Source organism: Ctenocephalides felis, unplaced genomic scaffold, assembly GCF_003426905.1.
Source record: "Ctenocephalides felis isolate EL2017-DRISC unplaced genomic scaffold, ASM342690v1 CF-g0.4_SCAFFOLD_01886, whole genome shotgun sequence".
NCBI lineage: Eukaryota > Metazoa > Arthropoda > Insecta > Siphonaptera > Pulicidae > Ctenocephalides > Ctenocephalides felis.
The window spans coordinates 161,867,967-161,882,692 of NW_020538040.1; the positions used below are offsets into that span (position 1 = coordinate 161,867,967).

A 14,726-nucleotide genomic window follows, 5' to 3' on the forward strand; every position below is an offset into this window, starting at 1 on the left:
AATTAATCCAAAAATTCAATTATTTTCTCATCAAAAGAAAATAATAAAATTGAATTTGATTCTCAAGTTTTGCGTTTTTACTTTGGTCAACACTGTTAAAGTTACGAGTCATTGAGTCGATCATGTGTTCGACCGAAAAGTTTCACAACTCGCCATTTATTTGTGAATTTTTTAGAAAAATTATTTTATTGATATTTTTTTTATTTTATTTTATTCATAAATTTTTATTTAAAAAAATTGAATGGGATTTGACAAATCCTTAGATGCATGAGCAACGCACTATGGAACACATTTGTGTCGAGTATTTCGGTTTCAAAGTTGTCGTGGAGTTGTTAAGCGGATATAACTCCTCCTTGAAGCGGAGTCAAATCCGAGTCGATCCGGCTTCGGATATGATAAGCCCATCTCTACACCAAACCAAAATTATATACCCAAGAGGTCAGAACTTCAGACTTTGTAAGGTAAACCGTAAAGACACTTTGAAAATGATAAATGTACTAGAGATGGGCTGCGGAGTTATCATTCAGATACAACTCTTCGCTCGAAGTGAATCCAAGCGGAGTGGTATCTGAAATTTTGTCATATCCGAATTTCCTAAACTTATACTAAATCTGTCAACACGTACAGACACTTACATGAGATTTTTTACTAATACAAAGATTTGCGTCGAAGGAAGCAGTCGCTTTCTCGTCTCGCAGGCTATTTTATAACTTTCTATGCATAAAATGTCCTAAAATATTGCAATTTTGAATTCTATATTATTTAATATACAGTATGTAGGTATGCTATGCCATAAACACACGTATCATATCATATGAGTATGTATTGTATTGTGCAATTAATGCTAAGCATTCGTTTGTTTGGGACTTGCATGCATTCTTTTATAACTTTAAGTTAATCTTTCAGGCGATAGCATTCAATGAATGAGATGCGTTCCTTCCAAAAAAATCGCACTGGAATCATGCACCAAACCAAAATTATGTACCTAATGAGGTCTGAACTTCAGACTTTGTAAGGTAAACCGTGAAGACACTTTGAAAATGATAAATATACTAGAGATGGGTAACTCGCTCAGGAGTTATCATTCAGATACAACTCCTCTCTCGGAGTGAATCCGAGCGGAGTGGTATCGGAGATTTAGTCATATCCGACTTTCCTGAACTTATACTAAATCTGTTAACACGTACAGACACTTACATGAGATTTTTTACTAATACAAAGATTTGCGTCGAAAGAAGCAGTCGCTTTCTCGTCTCACAGACTATTTTATGACTATGCATAAAATGTCTCAATTTATTGCAATTTTATATTCTATATTATTCAATATACAGTATGTAGGTATGCTATGCTTTCGATTGATTGCATCTTCAGTTAATTCCACCGATACCTTCATAAAGAGTTCTATTAGTTAAATTGCCAAAAATACTTATATTCATATATTTTATGGGTCAATTCTGTAAAATAGACCAATGTTATAACAAGGCTATGTTACGTAGCGTTTTTCTTATAAAATAGTACTAAAAACTGTCAAATTGCTATGTATTTGCTGTGCAGTCAGGCGATTTACACATAAAATGTAACTTCACTCGTATGTTATTGCAAAGATGCACTTTTAATACAAAATTTCTCTTGACGTTTTCTAGGTAATGAATTTTACTCTTCACCCTGCTTTCAGATAGTGAATGCTTTTCACTTAATTTTAATTCAGATTTTCTTGAGCTCAAATTTACTTAGACAAAATGATTAGGATTTGTCCAACCTTAATATTTTTTTGAATTTTTCCTAAATTATTGAATTTTTCTTGAGTAATTGAAAAATACACAAAACTAAATTTTCGCTCTCCTTCTAATAACCCATATTTTGTAATAGGCATTTCAGTAACTCAATCATTTTTCATCGAAGAGACTTTTCATCGAATTTCTAATCAGATTTTAAATAAATATGAGTTAAAAAAAGTTTTGTGGATAGAAGCACAAAACTTTTTTTGAACTTTAGTAATTTTGTTTGCTACTTTAGCACTTTTCTAGAAATACTTTACATGGGTCAGCTAGTATATATACTAGCAAACGTTATATATATATATATATATATATATATATAATAATGATATACATAATAAAATAATATACATAATGTAATCCAAAGAATTTGAAATAATTTACCTGGAAATACGCCATGACTTACTGCAATTTTAGCCCAAAATTATATACTTTTATTACTTATTTTTCACATCAAAAATCAGTTATAATTGAATCTTCCAAATAAACTTCAAACTTAATGTAATAATAATAGGTGCTCTCAGATCAGGAAAGTATACCTATTAATAAACATGAACATGAATATATTATAACATATAAATAAGTAATATATAAATATATAAATAAATAGATATATATATATATATATATATATATATATATATATATATATACATGGTCGTAGTCAAAGGGCACCTAGGTACCAACATTTTGTGTACGCCTAAGTATATATACATATTTATACATTCCTTGTATTTTACACATACAAATATAACATTTGCAATTTTTGTATATGCATATTTATTTGCCTCTTATTTAATAAATTCTATAGTAGGTTCTTATTTTGCATATTTGATTCTTATAGGAATAACACTTGACAAATAAACCACATAAGAATCTTGTGTGAATCTTATGTTAAATCAGGAGTGTGAAATAGATTGAATGACAATTGCAAAATATAATATAATAATTTTTATATTCACAAAATTAATAAATGTAGTAAATAACCTTCAAAATAAATGCACTATTATTATGCTAAAGTCACCAAAACAAGTAGCGTTCTCTCTACAGCATTAAATTCTATACTCATATTTTATCAACAGTTGGCGCTAACAGTTTGTATTTAAAATTACTTTTAAAATTAAATTATTAAATTATTTGTATATTTATTATTATTTTAGTTAAGAATCATAAAATTTGAATCCATCGCATGTTTTTTTATATTTTTATTGTTATATTTTTCATTTATTATAAAAATTTCCTAACGGTCTATTACATAACGCACCACATTCCTAACGTATATAAACCCAGCAAAATGCAGGACGTTTTGCATTTGGAGCAACTCGGTTGTTGGCGCACTACATAATAATATATTAAAGGCAGAAATCTCTTAAGAAATCAACTATGCCACCCAAAAAAGCATGTGGAACTGTGGCCAAATCGAAGTGCGCCGGGGGCTCGTGCAGTCTATTAAAGCTGAAGACGAAATCAAGGAATTACAGGTATTAACATACTTTTTTAATTTGTTTACTGGCATCCAATAGTTCCTATTCACACAAACTATAATTTAGCGTTGAAATTGTTTAAAACATTTTGAAAATGTTTTATTTTTATATTACAGTAACAGTTCGTGCGATTCCCCTAAACCAAAAAAGAAAACTTCTGTAGCAACAAACCGTGCAGCCTCAAAAACCAGCGCCAAAGCAGTGAAGACACCCATGAAGAGGCAAACAAATACCAAAAAATCTATATTGAAGGCATGCCCTTTGCAAAAACGATATGGGACTCTGAAAAATGAGTAAGTAATTTAAATTTTATTGCTAAAAACAAATTTTATGAATTTTCTGTATTTTCAGGTGTTCTTCAAGTTCATCGGAATCCTCCTCGTACTCGGATTCCTATGATTCTTATGATTCTTACGATTCTTCATACAGTGATGATTCTCCTGTTATCAAGCGAGGTGCTAAGTCTGCTTGTTCAGGCTCTAAATGCTCAAAGCCTGCAGCAAAACCAAAGCCTAAGGCTAAACCTAAATCAAGTTCCTCGAAACGTGGCTGTGGCTGCGGATGTTAATTTGATGATTTTAATGTTTTAAGCTAATGTTGATCATTTTATAAAATTATTTTAATACTTCTATAATATTTATTTTAATGTAGTGATTTTTCAATAAAAATAATGTTTCGATAACAGTGTCTTAAAAATAATATTTTTAAACTTCAAGTTCGAAAATATTCACAAATCAATCTTCATATTAAAAACAAATCAATTTGAGTTTATCATAAAGTTAAATTTCCTTTGATTCTTTACCCAATATAACCTTTGTTACATTCCTATTAAATTAAACTTTACTTCAATTTATGGGTATTAACACTGCAGTAAACACCTTTTCACTCTTCAAAAAAAAAATACACCTTCAATACATACTGAACATAATCCTCAATGTTTGCTTTTTGACTAATGCTCTTAAAGGATCCTTTAAGTATTACATAAGCAGATTTACTACAATTATTTACCCCCCCCCTCCCCTTTGTCAGCAAAAGTTCTTACCCAAAATAAGCAAAATAAGCAAATCAATAACCCCCCCGCCCCCCTATAGTGCTTACGTAATACTTGAACGGCCCCTAAGTCATTATAATCAATGTTCAAATGCACATAAAACCGTACATTTCTATTAGCATATAAATTTTCTTCGCAACATACAATCATTTTCTATGCAGCGCTAATGTGTGAAGTTTTTACATTTAAGTGTGGTTGTCACATATAATCATCATTGTTTTTGCAGAAACATTGTAAATACATTAATCTAAATACTGCTTATGTATTAAAATAAAAAAATATAGAATTTACAAACGTTTTATTTAAAAAATATCTGATCTTGACTATTTTCATACCAATTATGCTAAATAAACTCAAATTTATATAAACGAAAACAGTCATGAGATTCAGCAATTGCTTAATACAAGAAAATCTATGAATAAAACTAATTACATAAACCAAATTATACTTGGTTGAATATTAATAATATTTACTCTTGAATGCGATAGTAACATTACAAATCAATCGCCTGGACCCATCATTATAACATATGAACTTCAATGCTTAAATTTTGAAATACACAAACTTCCTCATTTACTATTTATGCATTTATAATAACAAATATACATATAACAAGATAGATCAAACTTGAGCAAAATAAGAAATATATTAATAGTTATAATACAAATGTGAATATATATATATCCCAATGTGACAGGATTTTCATTTAAAGCATTCAGATATGAATTTAAATACATCCATACATTTAATATCAGTACATGTATGTATACATATTTCATCATATATCAGTGTTGGATACTTAATATAACTAAAGTGATGTCATTAAAATTATGTGTTTCTAATTTTACCCGGGACGTAATTTTTATCTATTGTAGTATCTTGTAGAAACATATGCAAGCAACGTTCATTTTGAGCAAGTGGGTGACCAGCAATCTTGTTCACAAATATTTCTAATCCCTTTCTGCGGTCTTCAATAAATTCTTCTTCAAAAATACCATCATCTCCTCGAAAAGGCATTTGCCTTTTCCAAGCCTTGCCAGGTAGTGGTGGTACAACAATCTTAAATAAAAGATATATATTTAACAATAAATTTGTATCATGAAAAGCTGATTAGTAACTTGTATGGGACATATATACATACTTTACTGTCGCGTTCCAATTCATTGCGAAGCCATTCAAAATCACTGTAGCGCCTGCGTACACTTGAATCCTTCACTTTAAAAACTGGCAAATTGGTCTAAAAATTAAAATGATTGTCATAAAGTAAAATATATAAATGGAACTTAGTGAAGTGCTAAGTTTTGTCTATACAACTAACTCATAAAATAGCTTTATAATATAATAGCTAATCATCTGTATGGCCATGACTATATCATTTGATGAGCATGCAAGGACTTCAAAATTATGAAATAAAAAGTATTATTAAAGCTGACTGTCACACTGACTACCCATTTATGTTAAATTTCACTACAATAAAACCTGTAAACATTGAATTGCAGAAAAAACGGTTTGTAAACGATATTTCAACTGGAAAAAAGAAATTTTGAACAATCATGAATGTTTTAGAAGCGTTTCAAGGTTATCGTTCTGATAAGCCACTCACGCATTGCTTTCACGATAAACTTTTTAAATAATTATTAAATTAATGAATGAGTCAGAAAAGAACAATGACATGTCTGCTATTGTTGATTTTGACATATCGCACGTACATAATGTACATGTAACCAAGTCCATATTATTTTTAAGGTTATCAAAATAGCCCATAATACTTAGAAACAAGCATTTTAATCAATTGCCACTCACCTTCATTCGAACTTCGTAATCTGTGTATCTTTTCTTTCCGACTCCCATTGACGTTACAGGATTAACAACGTCTATTTCTAGAAAGTTTGCGGGCGCCGCATAAGCATCGTCTAATGTTTGTTTTTTGACATTTAATCTTCTTGTTGCATCGGTGCTCGTATCTGATTCTGCCATCATTTCTGCACAATTGCACAGCGCGACAATAAAAATATAACTATTAAACGAAATAAAGATAACACCGATTTTGTACGCCCCTAATAGTGATGGGAATTGACAGCCGATTACCACTGAAGTCAATTGGAAGTTGGACGAAACATCGACATGTTGTTGAACATAACAACTCAAAAATCTTTAACTACGTTTTGGCCGAATCGCCGATCATAGCCAACATAAGAATGCAAAGATTCCCTAAAGGCGCGAAAATATTGAATGTACATATATATAAATTAACTATTAATGAAATAATAATTATAATAAAATATAATAAATATATATAATATTTATAAAATATATAAATAATATATTATATGGAAGCACTCTTTTTCACTTAGATGGGGTGACTTTGATCTTTATACTTCATTATTAAGCAATAATTAGAAAATTCAGGATTTTTTTTTGGTTTTTATCAAATAACTCACAAATTTTATATGAAAGCACCCTTTTCAGAAGTAAAACTGGATAAAATTTATTACAATTCCTTGCCAACAGTTATATACACTCCGATATAAAAGTTTTGAATAAAACGACTTTGAATTTGATACTTCATTATTTAGCAATAAATAAAAAACTCGAGACATTTTTTTTGTTTTTGTCAAATAACTCACAAATTTTATATGAAAGCACCCTTCTTCAGTTAGATGGGGTGAAACTAAATAAAATTTACTACATTTCTGTGGAAACAGTTATATACACTCCGATATAAAAGTTTTGAATAAAACGACTTTGAATTTGATATTTTATTATTTAGCAATAAATAGAAAATATATTTATTATAATATTATATATATATATATATATATATATATATATATATATATTTATATTTATATATTTTATATATTATATTTATTTTAATATAATAATAAATAGTTTTGTTGCAAATTGTTGGATCAGCTTTATATATTGGAAATTGTTGTAGCCATATTATGTATTGCCTAAAAGTTTACATCAATTTGAACCACTCTTCATAAGCCTCTAATATTTTTCAGTTTGGGCACTGAATCCATAATCATACCAAGTTTGATCAAAAGCAACCAGATGGGTTTTTATGGGTAGTTAAATTAAATTAACAAACAAAGGTATAATACATTAATGTTCAAAACCCACATAAAAACTTTTAAATGAAACAAATAGTTTTAATGAGGAAGATACTCCTCCCACAATTGATAATCTTCGATTATAATCAAAAAGTAATGCATTATATATAATACAAATAGCCATAAACTAGTAGTTTATGGCATCGTGCCTTAAGGCAAATTGCTGGAACTGGAATTGCAATAGGAATTGAACCATTCAAATCGGTTGATCCTAGCGTCCGAAAACGTGTACAAAAAAATGCGGACACACAAAACACATGCGCACACACAATTTTTTCTGAGTTATGCCAAAATGTTCAGAAACCTCAAACACGGATATGCAAAAATTTTCATTTTCTATTTTCAGCTTATTACTATAACTTACCCTATGGGAAGTTAATAATTTTACGAGTTGTACTTAAAAACTGTTATTGACTTGTTATGAAACTAATTTTATACTATTACTAAACTCAGATGCAAATAACATGCAGCTATACAATGCAATAAGAACTCCTTTGCATCATATACTTTACGTGGTAAATATGATGTTAATTATTGAATTAAGTTTAAAACCAATAAATGTTTTCTCAGTTTTGCCTCTGGTCAGCCATTTTAACTTTTTCCCAGAGCTGAGCTTGTGTTACAAAAAATTATGTTCAATGACTACTAATAAAAAAAAATATACACAAATGCACTAATTAAAAAAAAAAAAAAAACACATTATATAATATGAAGGAAAATAAAATACATTTATTTCCACATCTCAATTAACATTGCAATTTACAATTTAAGGTACAAAATATTAAAATAAAAATTGAACTTTAAAAACATTTCTTTTTTGAAACCACTTTCAAAAGTGGCCTGGAATTGCGTGAAGTTCGATATATAAATATAATACATGCACTCATTTTTACAATTTAAATAGTTGTATCAATATACAAATTAAAAATAATTTATGTATTGCATTTTATTTGCAACTAACTTAACGGCGTCCACTCTCAATTTGTGTCCATATTTGTTCTAGTTGCTTTTTAGCTTCACAATGGGGGAAATTATTTAAGTCATAATATTGGGGTGCAATTTTCAGAAGCCACTCAGCTGAAGAAAAAAATGGTTTAATAATAACAGTTTTTGATCAAGAATGTAAAATAGAACTTACGTTTGATATCTGTTACAGCCCTTATGTAGTTTTTAGTAGTAAGTACAAATTCATTATAAATAACCCATTCTGGTTTATGATCCAAACATGTACTGGGATGTAACTGCACAATTTGATTATCTTTAATAGTTAAATAATGACCAGTCCTTTCCAAGTGGGCCACCTAAAACAATTATTGTATGATTAATATTCTTTCAAAATATAAACATATAATACATAAACAGTAGAAACTCGTTTATCCGGCCCTCAACCAAATATTTTAAACCAAATTAAACTTATTACCTACTTATTTAATAATTACCAAATGCAAATTATCAAATTTATATATACGAACCTAAATATTTTATTTCATGATTCAGCAATGTAGTATTATTATGTATGTAATGTAATCTAAGAAAAGATGTATGTACATACATAAGTGTCAATTTCGTAATAACATTATTCTTTAAACATTCGATTATCCGAATTTTTGCTTAACCGAATGTCTTTAGACAACAATTAGTTTAAGACAACAGTTAGTCCAGTTAATCCAGTTTCGATTGAATATATATATATATATATATATATATATATATATATATATTTTAATTCAATTTATTAGTTATATAAAACTAATGAGCAGAAATTGTTAATATTAAAATGGTGTAACATAATTTGATTATAATAGATACTAAGGAGTATAATAGAAAACGAAAACAAAACTAATACAGAAGTAAAAAAAGGAAAAATAATATAAAAGTTACTAAAAAGAACTACTACAAACATTTTTTAACCATAAAAATTTTCAGTACCTGCATGAAGAATCCATTAACTAATGCTTTGCGAATGTTAATATAATAATCCTTGGAATTGAAATCGGTGCTCGTCCTCTTCAAGTCAAACCGGTCCATGATACGAGACAATTGGGAACGAACATTATCACCAGACTTAAGGGATCGATAATTTACATAATTATCATAACACCATTGAGGTTCTTCCATATCTAAATTTAATGATAGTTATAGTATATCTGCCTGAATTATTTTATATTGATCACACAACCTTGTTCTGTTTTATTTCACTTAAGAGATTACACACGTCATGAAGATCAGAAAAACAGTAAAGCAAAAACAAGCATCTATTTAATCTCAAAAATGACATTGAAGTAAATTAAATTTATTTCTTTTATATTGTGTAAGTAACATAATTTGGTAAATATTGCTCAATTGTGTAATCTCTTACCAGAACATTTACAAAAACTTACTTTGTTTGAACGCGTGGTAGACATTCAGCAGCGTTAAGTGGTCCCCATCGATATGCGCAAACCTCATCTTAGCCTCATCAGCAGCTTTCTTAGTCTCGTTGGGCCGGACAAAACACTGCGGGACTAAATTTAGGGCGGGGGCCCATCCGCTCACTTAAGCAACACTCACTCAAGATCATCAACCTAAGGAGCTGGGCTCACTTTATTATAATATCAACACAAATCGAAGCCCGACCACTTATCGTCAATGCCAGAGATCTTAATATGTGAATTTTTAATATCACTCCCGTACATAATTTATGATGAATCCAAAATAATTGACGATTTTAAAAAAAATTAGGTATTGAATTGACAACAAAACAATTTCTAAAAACCATAAGTGTAAGAAAATTTAATAGTGTTCAGCAAAATTTTGAGTCTGCTATTTAGTTTGCTGTTTTAGCTTGAATCTTGTAAAAATAAGAAAACCAATGTTTTATTCATCAACAATTATGATTATAAAAATTTGAACGAAATCTATAATAGAATTCCATTTGGACAGAATTCATAATAGAAATTATTTTCTTGTCAACTCAATTGTGTTGATATTATATCAGTTAAATTTATTTCATTTAAGTTGAACAGTTTTCATGTATCAGTGTTTTTGTTCAATTCAAAAATAAATAAATAAATCACATGAAAACTATTCAACGAATTAAAAACTAGATCAAAGAAAATTCTTATAAGAAAATTGACTGTTCCTTAGCTATTTTATTACCTGACAGCATAGCCGTAATGGATAATATTTCATTAGAACAATTATGGTTACATGAGGCAATCAACATTTTTCCTAGTTGGGGATCAAGAGGGAATTCAGCCATCACTGCTCCTAGATCTGTAAGATTACCATCATCATCTAGTGCAGCCAAGTAATTAAGTAATTCAAGTGCTCTCATCAATGTTTCAGGAGCAGGAGGATCCATGAAATCAAAATGCACAAGATCATCTATGCCTGCAAAGAGTTTGATTTTAATTCATGTTGGAACATGCTACTTCACAATAACTTGATTATTGATATAATTAAAACAAAAACAATGTAATACTGACCCAATTTTTTTAATTGAAGAACCACAGACCCCAAATTTGAACGTAAGATCTCAGGATATGTGTTATCTTGCATTTCATTCTTGAATGCCTTTTCAGTATAGAGCCTAAAGCATTTCCCAGGACGAGTTCTACCAGCTCTTCCAGCCCGCTGTTGTGCAGAAGCTTTACTAATCGGTGAGACCAACAATGACTCAACCCGAATTCTAGGATTATATACTTTTTGTTTAGCAAATCCTGGATCTATCACAAAAACTACACCATCTATTGTTAATGAAGTTTCTGCTATGTTTGTTGAAACAACAACTTTCCTTCCAATGGCACCATTTGCCTTGTTTGGAGGTGCAGCCTCAAAGATTCTTTGTTGTAAATTTGGTGGTAATGTGGAGTATAATGGGATACATTTTAAATCACCCACATCTGGACCTAGATTATCTATTTCTTGTTTAATTCTCTTGCAAGCTTCTTCAATTTCTTCTTGCCCGGTTAAAAATAATAATATATCTCCAGCAATTTCTTCGCACATGTGAATCTAAAATTTAATAATATAGTCAGAACATTGGATAAAAATTTCTTTCAGTCTATATGAAGACTATGTTAACACATACTTGAATGACTGTCCTTATAGCAGCCTCTAAATAATCTCTTTCTGGTTCTGGAGTATAAAAAATCTCTACTGGATGTGTTCGGCCTGGTACATTCATAAGTGGAGCATTATCAAAATATTGTTGAAACTTTCCAGCATCTAATGTAGCAGACATAATAACTAATTTCAAATCACTACGTTGTTTAACCTAAAACATATGATACATAAATATACTATTTGGGCAACTTAACAAACATAACCTTTAGCATAAACTCCATGAGAGTCATACCACTTCTTTCAGGACTCCCATCAAGATGTCTGTTGCAAGTGTACGTTCATGAGCTTCGTCTAATAATATTACCTGGTATGACTCCAACATAGGTTCACTCATACCTTCTCGAAGTAACATACCATCAGTCATGTATCTACATCAAAACATCAAGAATTAAAATATATCATAAGTCAATAATTATTAATATAACAACATACTTCAATACAGTTTTAGCTGAAGAGCAATCCTCAAATCGAATACTATATCCAACTTCTTGACCAAGAACAACATCCATTTCTTCTGAAACACGTTGAGCAACAGACATAGCTGCTACTCTACGAGGTTGTGTGCACGCAACACCTTTATTCCCACACATTCGTGAATAGTCAACGCACCTAAACATGATTACATGAATGTAGTAGTAGTCACTAATGCAAAATTATGTCTTTTTTAATGTTAACTTACCATTGAGGAATTTGTGTAGTTTTTCCAGACCCTGTTTCACCAACTAAGACAATGCATTTGTTCTCATTCAGTAGCTTCATGAACTGAGCTTGGTATTCAAAAACAGGTAATTGAATACGTTTTTTATATAATTCGTGAAAACGATGTGAATATGGAAGATTGTTTAGTGGATTCATTTTATTAGTTGAAGTGTTTGCTGGCACTTCAGTATACACGGACGTAGGCATGCCCTTCTCTTCCCTGCAAAAGATAAATATTCATATAAACACATGTACACAAGTTTCCAAACATAAATATTTGAACACAGGGTGTCCATTTAAATGTTTTTCTTCAATTTTGTAGATACTAAATAAATGTAAGTAAATCCAAACCGGTGATGGTTTGCTCATCGTGGTTACCTCAATCTCTTCAAAAAAGGATCAGTAATAATTTCTATTCTCCGTTTAGCCATTGCTTTTGTCTAACGAAAACACAATTTTTTTATAACTATATAGAGCACTAATGTCTGTCATAGACTGTGTAAAAGAAACGAAAACAAACTATTTTCAGAAACAGAAAATGGAACTGCAATGCAGACTGCAAAGATGGCGGCAGTTCGGGTAATGTTGCCATAGTCAATTGTTTTTCCTGACAGCATGCAAGACTCAAGACTCGTTATTTACTAATGAGATTAATTTTATTAACGTTGGCAATACCTTTTAAAGGATTCAATTTTTGTAAATAAAACACACACAGACGGACATTCGCACAAGCGCAGGATTCTAGAATATTTTCACAGTTGAACAGATTTCTAACTTGCAAATTAAATTGAATGGAAATAATATTGATGTCTTCCCTTATTTAATATTGAAGTATAAACAAGAACATTATTACACAAATAATTACAAAGAATATTTAAAACGTTGGTTTTTTCTTTTTATTTTATTTTATTTGGTTTTTATATAAATAATTAAATATGTATATATATATATATATATATATATATAATATCTTTATTTATTTACTATCGACGTTTCGAAACTAGGTACGTTCCATCTTCAGGACATCTGGTGTCAAAAAACATGATCTTGATAAGATTTAAGCAAACAATATGTTTAAGAAAAGCAGAAGATGATGGATTTTTTTATATAAAATTAATAAAATTGTGAAACAAATGTACAGAAACATGGCAATATAACCAAAATAAAATTGATAAAAATGAATGAGTGGATTATATAATAAAATATTAAAAATGTTAAAAAATTATAAAGTTTTAGAAAATGTTAAGAAAAGGTTACTGAAAAAACAGAATTATTTACCTGTATGATTAATTATACACTAACACTTTTTCACTAAAAAAGATTTTATCAAAAAAAAGTGATTTTATAAATTTATTTTCAGACGAAGAAACAAATTTTGTAATTCAAAATTTTTTTAAATTATGTCTTTTTTGAGTTTGTTATGTTAGACAAAAAGTATTATTCCCTCGATGTTATGAGATGACTATTGGTAACAAACTGATTATTATATGTAAATATATGTATATGCATTTTACGGAGTTTTGGGAATATTTGGAAATATTTATTAATTTTGTTTTTTCTTAATTCCTACTTTTAAAAAAATCTTTAGCAACAATTTTCTCTATATAATCCATTCATTTATTGTTATTTTTAACTTCCCGTAGGATAATTAACTTCCCGTAAGGTAATTTATAGTAATGGGCCGAAAATCGATAAAAAAATGTTTGCATATCTTTACGTTTCAGAGGTTTTTGAACATTTTGGCATACCTCAAAAAAATGGATGTGTGCGTACGTGTGGAGACAATTTTTCGTTGAAGATTTCGGGCGTATGGAAGAACCGATTAAAAAAAAAACAATCGATTCCTATTGATAGGGAAATGTGCTGATTAGTTTTTGGCAAAAGCAGGTCCAGTCGTTACGGAGATACGGAGCAAATGGTGCAGAAAATAGAAATCGAATTTTTGAGAGAACGAAGTATGCGATTTGAATTATACAAAAAACATCCTGCTTGTGTTGCCAAAACAATTGTTTTTTGAAAAAAAAAATTTTTTTTCATTTTTTTTATTTTTTTGTATATCGAAAATAATTTAGAAATTAATTTTAATTCTGGCTAAAGTTCTAAAGCTTACTTATATACTTTAAATAAATAAATTTTACTTTTTAATTCAGTTTATATAATTCTTATAAATATTAGAAAATTATTTATTAGTATAAAGGGTTGTTTACCCACCCCTTTTCATTGTGCAAATATTTTCCGATGTGCACAAACAGTACAAAGTTTACAAATGGTTTACATAAAGAGCAACTTTCACAAAAAAGTAGATATATTGAATATTAAGATTAGAAGAAACAACTAGGATACAACTAGGATTTTGATAAGTAACTAGGTGCCATACAAATCTATGGTAAAGCTGTAAAATTTTCCACTCTCTAATTATTTTTCTATTTCAGCCTATTTGCTGGACATGCCAAATAACAATATAATTTAAAAATAAATTATAGGATTT

General features: G+C 29.3%; 3 protein-coding genes across 3 annotated transcripts; 1 reads left to right on the forward strand and 2 right to left on the reverse strand.

The window, feature by feature from the left end:
• The first annotated feature begins 3,074 nt into the window (after positions 1 to 3,074).
• LOC113377990 lies at positions 3,075 to 3,845 on the forward strand. Its single transcript, XM_026618476.1, has 3 exons — positions 3,075 to 3,259; positions 3,379 to 3,555; positions 3,614 to 3,845. The coding sequence occupies exons 1-3, from the start codon at positions 3,162 to 3,164 to the stop codon at positions 3,828 to 3,830; spliced, it is 492 nt and encodes a 163-aa protein (XP_026474261.1). The 5' UTR covers positions 3,075 to 3,161; the 3' UTR covers positions 3,831 to 3,845.
• Positions 3,846 to 5,033: 1,188 nt separating this feature from the next.
• On the reverse strand, positions 5,034 to 6,421 carry LOC113377604 (sorting nexin-12). Its single transcript, XM_026617975.1, has 3 exons — positions 6,117 to 6,421; positions 5,455 to 5,550; positions 5,034 to 5,372 (listed from the first exon to the last, which is right to left on the reverse strand). The coding sequence occupies exons 1-3, from the start codon at positions 6,291 to 6,293 to the stop codon at positions 5,142 to 5,144; spliced, it is 504 nt and encodes a 167-aa protein (XP_026473760.1). The 5' UTR covers positions 6,294 to 6,421; the 3' UTR covers positions 5,034 to 5,141.
• A 1,852-nt stretch (positions 6,422 to 8,273) lies between these two features.
• Positions 8,274 to 12,803, reverse strand: LOC113374603 (putative pre-mRNA-splicing factor ATP-dependent RNA helicase PRP1). The gene is made up of 11 exons (XM_026614582.1): positions 12,617 to 12,803; positions 12,219 to 12,458; positions 11,972 to 12,148; positions 11,772 to 11,907; positions 11,505 to 11,690; positions 10,900 to 11,428; positions 10,571 to 10,804; positions 9,814 to 9,936; positions 9,362 to 9,552; positions 8,571 to 8,733; positions 8,274 to 8,509 (listed from the first exon to the last, which is right to left on the reverse strand). The coding sequence occupies exons 1-11, from the start codon at positions 12,667 to 12,669 to the stop codon at positions 8,394 to 8,396; spliced, it is 2,148 nt and encodes a 715-aa protein (XP_026470367.1). The 5' UTR covers positions 12,670 to 12,803; the 3' UTR covers positions 8,274 to 8,393.
• Positions 12,804 to 14,726: the final 1,923 nt, after the last annotated feature.